The sequence below is a fragment of the Entelurus aequoreus genome, linkage group LG25 (assembly GCF_033978785.1).
Source record: "Entelurus aequoreus isolate RoL-2023_Sb linkage group LG25, RoL_Eaeq_v1.1, whole genome shotgun sequence".
In the NCBI taxonomy this organism is placed as follows: Eukaryota; Metazoa; Chordata; class Actinopteri; order Syngnathiformes; family Syngnathidae; genus Entelurus; species Entelurus aequoreus.
The window spans coordinates 35,684,346-35,699,634 of NC_084755.1; the positions used below are offsets into that span (position 1 = coordinate 35,684,346).

The following is a 15,289-nucleotide window of genomic DNA, read 5'->3' on the forward strand; positions in this document are numbered from 1 at the left end:
CTTTATTTGACTATGTTTGTCTTTTTGTAGGTGGCTAAAATATGCGGTGCTGCTGACCGCCATCTAACGTTATGTTACTGTGTGCGATACATTGATTAACGTAACGTTATGTGTAGGTACCTCATGCAACCCTGCTTAAAAAAATCACTTGACAAAAAGTATGAATAAGGAAGCAAACTGCAGTGGACGCAACATATTGCTGTGTTTGAAATGATGTTATAACCATAGACATCTTATAAGTAGACGCAGTATTGGTTGCTGTGACGCGAGCAAATTGCATCTTGAAGTGGTGATGAGGAGCCGGCGAGCAGCCTAAACTGACAGTTGACAGGTAGAAAACAAAGATGTTGTTGGTGTTCAGCGTTTTCCTGCTCAAATGAGCGGACTGTTGAAAATAGGAATCGGGGGATTACTTTTCACAAGTAAGATTTAACATTAATGTACTTTTGGTTGTATTTTATGAAAATAACATTACCACAGAGTTAAGAAGGAGCAAAGATCTTCAATATTTGTATGTGAAAATCACAAACAAATCTTCTGGGGGAGGAGGACGCCCCTACAGGGGTTTGGTTTACAAACTTTCAGCCCCACCTAAAACAAAATTCACCAGCCGCCACTGATTATGATGCATTCTCATTTTAGGCAAAATATAAGACAATACTTTCTTATCAGTATAATTGTAACCAGGAATAAGTCTTCAAGTAACAATATTCAAATACTAACATTGTTGGGTAAGACAGCATTTGGTTTTATTCTGAATCCAATGAAACAGATTGGTGGTTTTAGCTGATATAAAGACTTTCAGGTGTTTATATATGTTTAAGTATTTGGCAGACGCTTTTATCCAAAGCGACATACATAAAAAATACATATATAACAATCACTGTAAACATTATCATTTAAGGGAAGAATGTAATACAAAATATCAATACAAAGTGTCAAGACAGAATAAACTCTCTGCTGCTGCAGCAACAGAGATACGGTCTATAAGATATATAGATATCTAATGTATTCATACATTGTTTATGTAGGATATACGCATGTATATATAACGTAATTATATTGTTTCTTCAACTTAAAAATAGCTGACCGTTTTTTTCCCCCTTCCCTGGGCTTATATTCCCAGTTTTGATCTCGGACGTCTGGTCACTTATAGCATATAAGAATATTCTATTACTGTTAAGCAAACTATGAATAATAAAACATGTGTCCGTTATCACAGCTACGCGTATGACAAAAAAGCGCGTGAAAATGAGTGGTATTCAGTGAGGTAAAATGAATTAAATGCGCTGACAGTTCATTGCTCCTGCCAAATGAATTGCACTGAGTGGAGCGGATCACCACTCCAAGATGGCGGCCCCGCGTCTCGTCTGCGCCAGTAAGCAGTAGCGCTCGATGCTGCGTCTACTTATAAGATGTCTATGGTTATGACGTTAGCAGTGAGTTTACAGCCTCACTGATTTAACTACACAGCAAATAAAAGTCATGTTACTTAGCAAATAAACGTTAGCTTACATTCAAAACTTACCCTTCTTTGTGCAACTTCAAATGTCGAACGAAGTTGGAAGTTGTTGCGTCTCCGTCTGTAATATTCGAACTGCGTGATTTGCATACGGCAATTCGTTTTTTGTTGACCAAGTCGTAGTTTTTATACCCGAACGAAACCAACTTTGGTATAAATCTTTCTCACTGGCGCGTTGTTTGACAACTCTTGGTCATTGGTTGTCCTGCAATTTGATTGGCTGAATGCTGTGTGATGAAAACAATGTAGATCTAATTTGATTGGCTGTTGTACTGAGAGCACACACGTTGACACGCAGCACACACGCTGATAGACAGACACGTACAAAATGAAAGCTACGGAGCGCTCCCAAATAACTTTTTAAACTTTAGGTTTTGGGGAAAGTAGCAAGTCATGTCAAGTCAAAAGGCTCAAGTCCAAGTGAAGTCACAAGTCATTGATGTTAAAGTCTAAGTCGAGTTGCAAGTCTCTTTACATTTTGTCAAGTCGAGTCTAAAGTCATCAAATTCATGACTCGAGTCTGACTCGAGTCCAAGTCATGTGACTCGAGTCCACACCTCTGGTAAATAAATTCTTCGCTGAAAGCTGCACTTAAAAGTTAGTTATCAAGCGTCTTACTCACACTTTCAGCGAAGTGTAGGACTGAATCTTAAGTGTCACACTCAGAGCTGAATTACGACATTACTATGTGCCGTAAACGCAATTTTAGGTGACGTCATTTCTGTGTCCATAGAAATGACCAATCACGGAAGGGAATCCGTTGTCTAAGAACAAAGAAATATCTTGGAAATATTTAAGTGGACAATGGGAGTGTATATTTTGACAATAAACTACAAAATAATACAAAACAAACTAGTCCCCGCCTGCACTCACGCTACCGCTCCCTCTCTTCTCTCGCCCACACACTCACTGACGTCACTCACCTCACGGCCACACACATACGCTACTGTCATAACATTTTCTTTCCGATTCATTAATTAGGCAACTCATTTGAAACTGGTGTGGGTGGCTCTATATATACTAGCCCACTGCAGACACATGCAGAAATCAACATGGAATCGAAAAGTATTAAATCTGTGACAAAAATAATACCCGCTCTGTCTAAACGATACCGTTTGATCAGCTGCTCGTCATCAAACAAATCCAGGACATTGTTCCGTTCCCTGAACGTTCGCGCACGTCTCTCTCGCCTCAGTGCCACCCCCTGCTGGCAACTCCTAACCACTTAAGACACCTCTGAAGGTCTCTTAAATATCGTGGAGAGTAGGAGTGATTCTTAGACTTAAGAACGTTGATAAAAAGCTTTTATTCTTAAGTTTGAGAGTAGGACTAAATTTCGCAAATTCTCAGGACTTAAGTGTAAAATGGCACTCTAAGAAGCTTGATAAGTACGGCCCCTGGAGTCTACATCAACTTCACATCTATCCCTCATTTCAAAATGTTTTGATTTTTTTTATGTTGTTTTTTTGTTTGTTTGTTTTCCGCCCTTTTTTTGTCAAACAAAACTATGTTTTTAATGGCAAACACACAAAATATGCAAAATCTTCCACCGAAAATATTTTTCAAAGTGTAATATTTATTTGATGTGAAGTAATGGGAAACTTGGATAGGTCAATAATTCAAAAAAACATTGATTTTGATTCAATATTATGTTTTGAGCAGAAAGAGAAAAGAAACAGCTTTGTTTTATTAGTCAACATTGCAATTTTTTCTAAATGACATTTCACATTTAAGCTTTTTTATTTCACTTTTGTTATGTTTTTGTTTGTTTTAATAGTATTTTTAGAATGTGCCGTGGGCCTTTAAAACATTAGCTGTGGGCCGGGGCACACTTTTGACACCCCTGCTATAGATAATAAAAAATTAAATGTGATAAATCCATGGATAAAAATCAGAGCCTGGCGACGCATGCGCGTTTATCATAACTCTCTCGCTCTCTGTCTCTGCCCCTCCCTCACCAATGCTGCTGCGCGCACAATTTGTTTTGTTTTTAACCCCTTCTTAACCCTGGACGTACATTGAAAATACACGCAACCCTAACTCAAAACGCCGGACATTTGAGGCATTTAAGAAACTCCGCCCTGACAGCCCCGCAAAAGAGGACATGTCCGGGGGAAAGAGGACGTATGGTCAGTCTAAGATAGTACTTTATTCAGTCTAAGATAGTACTTTATTGATTCCTTCAGGAGAGTCCCCTCAGGAAAATGTTGTGATGTTGACGTTCAAATTGCCAGTGTTCTTGAATGCACCTTACAATGAATGTGATTAAGGATAATGAGGGGTGTGAGAGTTTACCGTGTTGGAATCGAGCACTTGTGTTGGCGAGGTGTGCACAATAACACGTTCTAGCAGTCGTTGCAGCTGGCTCAGTCCGCATTCATTTCGCACCAAATAAGGCACCCATGTCTAAGTTTGTTGTTGGTGTTTCTATCGCTCACTGGTCAGTTTTGGTTCCACATCCCTCACCATTTGTTGTTAGTTTTCAATCGTTTGTCGGCTTGCTTCCTAAAAGCTCACCCTTCCTTTTGAAGGCAATGCGTTAAAGAAAAAAAAGCACCTTTGACCATACCCTCGTGTGTAGTGTCTTGCTCAAGGACACAACGGACGTGACTAGGTTGGTCGAAGATGGGGATTAAACCAGGAACCGCCCCCTTTTAATCCATTTCTATTTTATCTATGTTTCTATGTTTTATCTAGTGTTTTTCATGTTTTTATTTCTATTTTTAATTTTCTTTTATACATTCCAACTTTTTCTTTTTATTTTGTTACCTTTTTTTTATACTTTGTGGCACTTTGAGATTTTAACAAATGCAAAGTGCGTTGTAATTCATTATTATTATTATTATTATAATTAATTACATTTGCAACGCACTTTGCATTTCTTAAAATCTAAAAAAAAAAAATATACTGTATGATAGAAAATTAAAATAGAAAAAAAAAAAAAAAAATCATTATTATTATTATTATTATCTGCGATGAGGTGGCGACTTGTCCAGGGTGTACCCCGCCTTCCGCCCGAATGCAGCTGAGATAGGCTCGGGCACCGGCCCGCCACCCCAAAAGGGACAAGCGGTAGAAAATGGATGGATGGATATTATTATTATTAATAGGATTACACAAGGAATAGGAAATAAACAAGTCGTCCTCGCATGCTCCGCAATGGCAGATTTGTGTGTTTTTGAAAAATACGTTTTAGGAACGCCCACAAAGGTGTTCAACCAATCAGCGATAGACGGCCCAGCCCGCCCCTGAAAATGGTTAAGGGTAGCTTTGAAAAGTCCCTGAAGAACTAAATCTACCTGGGTAGTTTTTGGTGGAAACTTTATTTGAAATAGGCGGAAAAGGGCCTAAGTTGAACTACAAACCCCGTTTCCATATGAGTTGGGAAATTGTGTTAGATGTAAATATAAACGGAATACAATGATTTGCAAATCATTTTCAACCCATATTCAGTTGAATGCACTACAAAGACAACATATTTGATGTTCAAACTCATAAACTTTATTTTTTTTGCAAATAATAATTAACTTAGAATGTCATGGCTGCAACACGTGCCAAAGTAGTTGGGAAAGGGCATGTTCACCACTGTGTTACATGGCCTTTCCTTTTAACAATACTCAGTAAACGTTTGGGAACTGAGGAGACACATTTTTGAAGCTTCTCAAGTGGAATTCTTTCCCATTCTTGCTTGATGTACAGCTTAAGTTGTTCAACAGTCCGGGGGTCTCCCTTGTGCTATTTTAGGCTTCATAATGCGCCACACATTTTCAATGGGAGACAGGTCTGGACTGCAGGCGGGCCAGGAAAGTACCCGCACTCTTTTTTTATAAAGCCAAGCTGTTGTAACACGTGCTGAATGTTGCTTGGCATTGTCTTGCTGAAATGAGCAGGGGCGTCCATGAAAAAGACGACGCTTAGATGGCAGCATATGTTGCTCCAAAACCTGTATGTACCTTTCAGCATTAATGGTGCCTTCACAGATGTGTAAGTTACATATGCCTTGGGCACTAATACACCCCCATACCATCACACATGCTGGCTTATACACTTTGCGTCAATAACAGTCTGGATGGTTCGCTTCCTCTTTGGTCCGGATGACACGATGTCGAATATTTCCAAAAACAATTTGAAATGTGGACTCGTCAGACCACAGAACACTTTTCCACTTTGCATCAGTCCATCTTAGATGAGCTCAGGCCCAGAGAAGCCGGCGGCGTTTCTGGGTGTTGTTGATAAATGGCTTTCGCTTTGCATAGCAGAGCTTTAACTTACACTTACAGATGTAGCGACCAACTGTATTTAGTAACAGTGGTTTTCTGAAGTGTTCCTGAGCTCATGTGGTGATATCCTTTAGAGATTGATGTTGGTTTTTGATACATTGCCGTCTGAGGGATCGAAGGTCACGGTCATTCAATGTTGGTGTCCGGCCATGCTGCTTACGTGCAGTGATTTCTCCAGATTCTCTGAACCTTTTGATGATATTATGGACCGTAGATGTTGAAATCCCTAAATTCCTTGCAATAGCTGGTTGAGAAAGGTTGTTCTTAAACTGTTCAACGATTTGCTCAGGCATTTGTTGACAAAGTGGTGACCCTCGCCCCATCCTTGTTTGTGAATGACTGAGCATTTCATGGAATCTACTTTTATACCCAATCATGGCACCCACCTGTTCCCAATTTTCCTGTTCACCTGTGGGATGTTCCAAATAAGTGTTTGATGAGCATTCCTCAACTTTATCAGTATTTATTGCCACCTTTCCCAACTTCTTTGTCACGTGTTGCTGGCATCAAATTCTAAAGTTAATGATTATTTGCAACAACAAAAAAAGTTTATGAGTTTGAACATCAAATATGTTGTCTTTGTAGCATATTCAACTGAATATGGGTTGAAAAGGATTTGCAAATCATTGTATTCCGTTTATATTTACATCTAACACCATTTCCCGACTCATATGGAAACGGGGTTTGTAAACCACGGCCATGTACTGGATTCTACAGACGTGGTAAATGTCCGGGCCCTTTTCAAAATGAATTTCAACATCTTGTCAGAACTAAAGAAGTCACGTTGACTGAACATTCAAACTGACCACATTTAAAAGTGTCTCTCTCTTTGTCCTTTTTTGTCTCGTCTCTTTCAGGCTGGAAGTTAAATCCAGTGGTCAGTGCGGTCTACAGCCCAGAATTCTATGCAGGTAGGAGGACATGCCATTCTCCATTTGTCGCCTTCTCCTTTTCACTGTTGGCTTCCTTCTCCTCAAAATGTTCCTTGTTCTGCACTTTTTTCCCTTCCATCTCATTTTTAACCTTTGCACCTCTTCCTCCACTGCTTCCTTCCCGAGCGACATGCAAACCAGGCAAATTCTGTTTATAGCTTCAGAACTCTCGTTGATTTGCACAAATATAACCACAGACTGTCAACGCTCCTGCAGAACAAACAACGCGTTTCGCTACCCCCGCCGCCGCCCGCCCACGCGCCACCGTTAATCTTTATCATCCTCGCATTCATCTCCCCCCACGCCGTCATTAATGACGGTCATTAGGTGAAAAAGACATGGATTTTGTGGTTAGAACCAAAGAAAGAGAACAGTGCAAAAGCTCGGTGAAGTGAATTAAAGGGCAAGAGGGAAGCAAACCTAATTGTCCAACACCACATTAAATCATGTGACATCTATTGTGTAGAAAAGATCAATACTTGTTATTTCCCAGAGGAGTCATTATATCAGGGGTGTCCAAACTTTTTCCACTGAGGGCCACACACTGAAAAATCAAAGCAAGCGGGGGCCATTTTGATATTTTTTATTTTAAAAACCAATACAATATATGTTTAAAAATATATACATTGAGGCCTCCACTCAGATCAAAGGGTTTTGGTCAAATAAATATGAAAAATGTGTCATTATCACGTGTCATCATTGGGACGGTACAGCTCGTTTGGTAGAGTGGCCGTGCCAGCAACTTGAGGGTTCCAGGTTCGATCCCCGCTTCTGCCCCATCCTTGGGCACAACACTTTACCCCATACTTGCCAACCTTGAGACCTCCGATATCGGGAGGTGGGGGCGTGGCTAAGGGCGTGGTTAAGAAGAGAGTATATTTACAGCTAGAATTCACCAAATCAAGTATTTCATATATATATATATATATATATATATATATATATATATATATATATATATATATATATATATATATATATATATATATATATATTTTATTTTTATTTTTAATTTTATTATACATATAAATAAAATACTTGAATTTCAGTGTTCTGCAGGCTATCCAATAGATGGCAGTATTGTCCTGTTTAAGAGTGTATATATATATATATATATATATATATATATATATATATATATATATATATATATATATATATATATATATATATATATATATATATATATGAAATACTTGATTTGGTGAATTCTAGCTGTAAATATACTCTCTTCTTAACAACAAACAAACAGCAATGTTGTGACACTCTTAAACAGGACAATACTGCCATCTATTGGATAGCCTGCAGAACACTGAAATTCAAGTATTTTATTTATATGTATAATAAAATTAAAAATAAAAATAAAAATAAAATATATATATATATATATATATATATATATATATATATATATATATATATATATATATATATATATATATAGCTAAAATTCACTTAAAGTCAAGTATATCATACATATATATATATATATATATATATATATATATATATATATATATATATATATATATATATATATATATGTATATATATATATGTATATATATATATGTATATATATATATATATATATATGTATGAAATACTTGACTTTAAGTGAATTCTAGCTATATATATATATATATGTATATATATATATATATATATATATTTTTTTTTTTTTTTGTATTTTTTTTTGTATTTTTTTTTTAAATTTTATTATACATATAAATAAAATACTTGAATTTCAGTGTTCTGCAGGCTATCCAATAGATGGCAGTATTGTCCTGTTTAAGAGTGTCACAACATTGCTGTTTACTGCAGACAAACTGCTTTACGGTAGACTAAACGTGACTGCTGTTGTTGTGTGTTGGTACCGCGCTGGGAGGACGTTGATGAAACTGCCTAACAATAAACCCACATAAGAAACCAAGAACTCTCTCTCCTTGTTGTGCACTCTACTCTCTAAAAGCCGTAGATGTTATGACGTCATTGGGCAGGCGAGCTGTTTATTTGTGGGAAAGCGGACGTGAGAACGGCTGTCGCCACTCAGGTCCGCATTGAGCTGGAGGGGGCGTGGCCTCCAGCTCCGGCTGAATACCGGGAGTTTGTCGGGAGAAAATCTCTGCCGGGAGGTTGTCGGGAGAGGCGCTAAAAACGGGAGGGTTGGCAAGTATGCTTGTTGTATACCTGTTCCCAGTGCCACCCACACCGGTTTGAAAATGTAACTTAGATATCGGGTTTCACAATGTAAAGCGCTTTGAGTCCCTAGAGAAAAGTGCTATAAAAATATAGTTCACTTCACATTAGTCAGTATTATTATTCAAGGTCAATATAAAGCTGTATGCCCTTTTTGTCAAATAAAATCCTGTTTTCTTATGGAAAAAACACAAAGTATGCAATATTTTCACCCAGTAAAAATTTTAAGTGGAATATTTTGGATGATATACAGTACCGTTCAAAAGTTTGGGGTCACGAGCTGTGTGTCTCGTTTCCCCGTGTTCCCTCTGCTTCCCCGGCTGCTTTTTGGATCTCGACCTGCCGCCTGGACACAGACTTTTGACGCCTCTCTTCTCCCCTTGACGTGACGACGTCATATGTATATATACTCTACCGTTCAAAAGTTTGGGGTCACATTGAAATGCCCTTATTTTTAAAGGAAAAGCACTGTACTTTTCAATGAAGATAAGTTTAAACTAGTCTTAACTTGAAAGAAATACACTCTATACATTGCTAATGTGGTAAATGACTATTCTAGCTGCAAATGTCTGCTTTTTGGTGCAATATCTACATAGGTGTATAGAGGCCCATTTCCAGCAACTATCACTCCAGTGTTCTAATGGTACAATGTGTTTGCTCATTGGCTCAGAAGGCTAATTGATGATTAGAAAACCCTTGTGCAATCATGTTCACACATCTGAAAACAGTTTAGCTCGTTACAGAAGCTACAAAACTGACCTTCCTTTGAGCAGATTGAGTTTCTGGAGCATCACATTTGTGGGGTCAATTAAACGCTCAAAATGGCCAAAAAAAGAGAACTTTCATCTGAAACTTGACAGTCTATTCTTGTTCTTAGAAATTAAGGCTATTCCACAAAATTGTTTGGGTGACCCCAAACTTTTGAACGGTAGTGTATGTCACCCCGTGACCATTGTCGGACAAATGGCAGCCGAGAGTGGAGTCGGCTCTCTTGGTTGCTTTGTTGGGTTTGCTCCTGTCTCTGGCCATGCTCCGCCCCCACCCCAGCAGACGATGGTGTGGAACACCGCAGAGGCCACCACAGTGTATATGTTTCTTTGACTTTTTATATTCATAGCTGTATGTAGAAGTGGCTGGTTGCATCAGCTCTGCTTTTTTAATGTCCTTAATGTCCTTTGTGTGCTTTGATGTTTCCCTCTTTACACACATGTAAGAGGGATGTTTTTTCCCTTGGCCTCAGTCTGGACCCACTCTCCAGGGGCCCAGGCTTAGATCGATCCCCCATTGTTTACCTGTATCTCACCTTTTTTGTAAGGGGCGCCGGAAGTTGGCAGACCCGTCAGCGATCCTGTTCTGTCTCCCTGTAATGTTTGTTTCTTTATATAGCCCGAAATCACAAGTGTCTCAAAGGGCTGCACAAGCCACAATGACATCCGCGGTACAGAGCCCACATAAGGGCAAGGAAAAACTCACCCCAGTGGGACGTCGATGTGAATGACTATGAGGAACTTTGGAGAGGACCGCATATGCGGGTGATTCCCCCCCCCCCCCCCCTCTAGGGGAGACCGGATGCAATGGATGTCGAGTGGGTCTAGCATAATATTGTGAAAGTCCAGTCCATAGTGGATCTAACATAATAGTGAGATTCCAGTCCATAGTGGGTCTAACATAATAGTGAGAGTCCAGTCCATAGTGGATCTAACATAATAGTGAGAGTCCAGTCCATAGTGGATCTAACATAATAGTGAGGTCCAGTCCATAGTGGATCTAACATAATAGTGAGAGTCCAGTCCATAGTGGATCTAACATAATAGTGAGAGTCCAGTCCATAGTGGATCTAACATAATAGTGAGAGTCCAGTCCATAGTGGATCTAACATAATAGTGAGGTCCAGTCCATAGTGGATCTAACATAATAGTGAGAGTCCAGTCCATAGTGGATCTAACATAATAGTGAGAGTCCAGTCCATAGTGGATCTAACATAATAGTGTGAGATTCCAGTCCATAGTGGATCTAACATAATAGTGAGGTCCAGTCCATAGTGGATCTAACATAATAGTGAGAGTCCAGTCCATAGTGGATCTAACATAATAGTGAGAGTCCAGTCCATAGTGGATCTAACATAATAGTGAGAGTCCAGTCCATAGTGGATCCAACATAATAGTGAGAGTCCAGTCCATAGTGGATCCAACATAATAATGAGAGTCCAGTCCATAGTGGATCTAACATAATAGTGAGAGTCCAGTCCATAGTGGATCTAACATAATAGTGAGAGTCCAGTCCATAGTGGATCTAACATAATAGTGTGAGATTCCAGTCCATAGTGGATCTAACATAATAGTGAGGTCCAGTCCATAGTGGATCTAACATAATAGTGAGAGTCCAGTCCATAGTGGATCTAACATAATAGTGAGAGTCCAGTCCATAGTGGATCTAACATAATAGTGAGAGTCCAGTCCATAGTGGATCCAACATAATAGTGAGAGTCCAGTCCATAGTGGATCCAACATAATAATGAGAGTCCAGTCCATAGTGGATCTAACATAATAGTGTGAAAGTCCAGTCCATAGTGGATCTAACATAATAGTGAGAGTCGAGTCCATAGTGGATCTAACATATTAGTGAGAGTCCAGTCCATAGTGGATCTAACATAATAGTGTGAAAGTCCAGTCCATAGTGGATCTAACATAATAGTGAGACTCCAGTCCATAGTGGATCTAACATAATAGTGAGAGTCCAGTCCATAGTGGATCTAACAAAATAGTGAGAGTCCAGTCCATAGTGGATCTAACATAATAGTGAGAGTCCAGTCCATAGTGGATCTAACATAATAGTGAGAGTCCAGTCCATAGTGGATCTAACATAATAGTGAGAGTTCAGTCCATAGTGGATCCAACATAATAGTGAGAGTCCAGTCCATAGTGGATCTAACATAACAGAGTCCAGTCCATAGCGGATCTAACATAATAGTGAGAGTTCAGTCCATAGTGGATCCAACATAATAGTGAGAGTCCAGTCCATAGTAGATCTAACAAAATAGTGAGAGTCCAGTCCATAGTGGATCTAACATAATAGTGAGAGTTCAGTCCATAGTGGATCCAACATAATAGTGAGAGTCCAGTCTATAGTGGATCTAACATAACAGAGTCCAGTCCATAGTGGATCTAACATAACAGAGTCCAGTCCATAGTGGATCTAACATAATAGTGAGAGTCCAGTCCATAGTGGAAGAGTCCAGTCCATAGTGGATCTAACATAATAGTGTGAGAGTCCAGTCCATAGTGGATCTAACATAATAGTGAGAGTCCAGTCCATAGTGGATCTAACATAATAGTCAGAGTCCAGTCCATAGTGGGGCCAGCAGGAGAGCATCCCGAGCGGAGACGGGTCAGCAGCGCAGAGATGTCCTCAATCGATGCACAGGCGAGCGGTCCACCCCGGGTCCCGACTCTGGACAGCCTGCCAATGGAACTGGTGCTTTACAGAGAGTAAATGAGACAATGAAAATGGAGGATTACCTCCAAATTCTTAAGGACAACCTAAAATCATCACCCCGGAGGTTGGGTCTTGGGCGCAGTTGGGTGTTCCAACAGGACAATGACCCCAAACACACCTCAAAAGTGGCTTAATTCAGGCTAGAATGAAGGTTTTAGAATGGCCTTCCCAAAGTCCTGACTTAAACGTGCGGACAATGCTGAAGAAACAAGTCAATGTCAGAAAACTAACAAGATTAGCTGAACTGCACCAATTTCGTCAAGAGGAGTGGTCAAAAATTCAAGCAGAAGCTTGCCAGAAGCTCCCCAACTGATGCACAGGCGAGCGGTCCACCCCGGGTCCCGACTCTGGATAACCAGCACTTCATCCATGCTGGACAATAAAATGTGGTGTATTTTGTACATATGTAGCATCATCTACCAAGATACAAAGAATTGCTATTGCAGCATCTAGTGGACACATTTAGAACAGCTGTTTCTTTCATTCAAAAAATTCCAGGTTAATTTTTATATTTAGCAAACTCATCCGGTGGGCCGGATAAAACCTGGTCCGCGGGCCTGATCCGGCCCTCGGGCTGTACGTTTGACACCCCTGCTCTGATGAGTTTTGTTCGGTTTGTACTTAAGTCTGTTTGATTTCAGCTGTAACCTAAGTATTGCGGGAAAGACGTATCAATGTAACTATCAGGGTTGCCTAGGGCACGTGGTCAATGTACCTATCAGGGTTGCCTAGGGCACGTGGTCTTTAAATCAAAGTGACAAAAGATGAATATTAACAATTACCAGTGATACTCTTCTCCTTTCTCTCTCCTCGAAACTGTTATCCTTTGGCCCAAACCTTCCATTTTTCATCAGGTCAATAAATGATTCACTGTTTCTATTACCATTTCATTATATTTCCCCTTTTGAAGAGTTGCATAATTAGAGGAGGAAATCATTCCTTGGGCTTCCTCTTCACCTCTCTCAAATTACTCGCCGTGTCTTCGCCCATTTAGATGCGAGATAAGTTAATAACGGCACCCTTGTAACAGTCCACTCTACTCGAGCTCAGAGTTTAATATCTTTTATGACACATTGTTTCCAAAGCGATGGTGTATACCAGGTATTGTAGGCAGTCACGCATTCTGCTGTGTATAGTTTAATCAATCCATCTTCTTCCGCTTATCCGAGGTCGGGTCGCGGGGTCAGCAGCCTAAGCAGGGAAGCCCTGACTTTCCTCTACCCAGCCACTTCGTCCAGCTCTTCTCGGGGGATACCGAGGCGTTCCCAGGCCAGCCGGGAGACATAGTCTTCCCAACGTGTCCTGGGTCTTCCCCGTGGCCTCTTACCGGTCGGGTGGCATCCTGACCAGATGCCCGAACCACCTCATCTGGCTCCTCTCCATGTGGAGGGGAAGTGGCTTTACTTTGAGCTCCTCCCGGATGGCAGAGCTTCTCACCCTATCTCTAAGGGAGAGACCCACCACCCGGCGGCGGAAACTCATTTCGGCCGCTTGTACCCGTGATCTTGTCCTTTCGGTCATAACCCAAAGCCCATGACCATAGGTGAGGATGGGAACACAGATCGACCAGTAAATCGAGAGCTTTGCCTTCCGGCTCAGCTCCTTCTTCACCACAACGGATCGATACAGCGTCCGCCTGTCGATCTCACGATCCACTCTTCCCTCACTCGTGAGCAAGACTCCGAGGTACTTGAACTCCTCCACTTGGGGCAAGATCTCCTCCCCAACTTGGAGATGGCACTCCACCCTTTCCCCGGGCGAGAACCATGGACTCAAACTTGGAGGTGCTGATTCCCATCCCAGTCGCTTCACACTTGGCAGCGAACCGATCCAGTGAGAGCTGAAGATCCTGGCCAGATGAAGCCATCAGGACCACATCATCTGTAAAAAGCAGAGACCTAATGTCAGGTTCAAACACTGATGACATCTATTAAACAAGACAAAAGGCAAGGAATCAACCAGAGACAGAATTCAATTTGGACTCAGATCTGAGGAGAGACATGGCCACCGTACTCTCTGTACAGTCCTGCACCACGCTCTGACAAAGAAGGTTTTCTTCGTCTCTTTTATTTAGATGTGCAATGTTTACGCAACAACACATTTCTCAACAGGAATGGGGAGTATGTAAACAGTCCTTGTTTTCAGTCACATTGAAGACAAAAGAAGAAGATGCCTCGGGCTTCGGCTCGTCCTGGATTCAGCTTGGTCAGGTTTTCGAGGACAATAGATAACCCCTCCCGTCTCATTCCACCGTACACAGCGGAATCTTCCAAGCGTTTGGCTTGGTGCAACAAAGGCAGCTTCTTGTCTGTTCATTGGAAACTCAGAACGGAAAGTTTTTTGATAATTTAAATAAACATTTTCTGACACCTAATCCTGCAGCCACCAAACCGGATCCCCTCAACGCCCTGACTGCACCTAGAAATTCTGTCCATAAAAGTTATGAACAGAATCTGTGACAAAGGGCAGCCTTGGCGGAGTCCAACCCTCACTGGAAACGGGTCCGACTTACTGCCGGCAATGCAGACCAAGCTCTGACACTGATCATACAGGGAGCGGACCGCCACAATCAGACAGTCCGATACCCCATACTCTCTGAGCACTCCCCACAGGACTTCCCGAGGGACACGGTCGAATGCCTTCTCCAAGTCCACAAAGCACATGTAGACTGGTTGGGCAAACTCCCATGCACCCTCAAGGACCCTGCCGAGAGTATAGAGCTGGTGTACCGTTCCACAACCAGGATGAAAACCACACTGTTCCTCCTGGATCCGAGGTTCGACTATCCGGCGTAGCCTCCTCTCCAGTACTCCTGAATAGACCTTACCGGGAATCAAAAAATGATTCCCTCTATTGCACAC

The 15,289-nt window shown here is 41.0% G+C and overlaps 1 protein-coding gene across 20 annotated transcripts in view; it reads left to right on the forward strand.

Annotated features, from left to right (window-relative positions):
• The window catches only part of rbfox1 (RNA binding fox-1 homolog 1), a 783,527-nt gene that overhangs the window by 669,225 nt on the left and 99,013 nt on the right, over positions 1-15,289 (forward strand). For all 20 annotated transcript variants that reach the window (XR_009824521.1, XR_009824520.1, XR_009824522.1 and 17 more), the window contains one exon: positions 6,660-6,713. Coding sequence is in view for 16 of the 20 variants with exons in the window: in XM_062036671.1 (XP_061892655.1) it covers positions 6,660-6,713 (54 nt within the window). In the remaining 4 variants the exon portion in view is untranslated. The remainder of the gene's footprint in view (positions 1-6,659; positions 6,714-15,289) is intronic.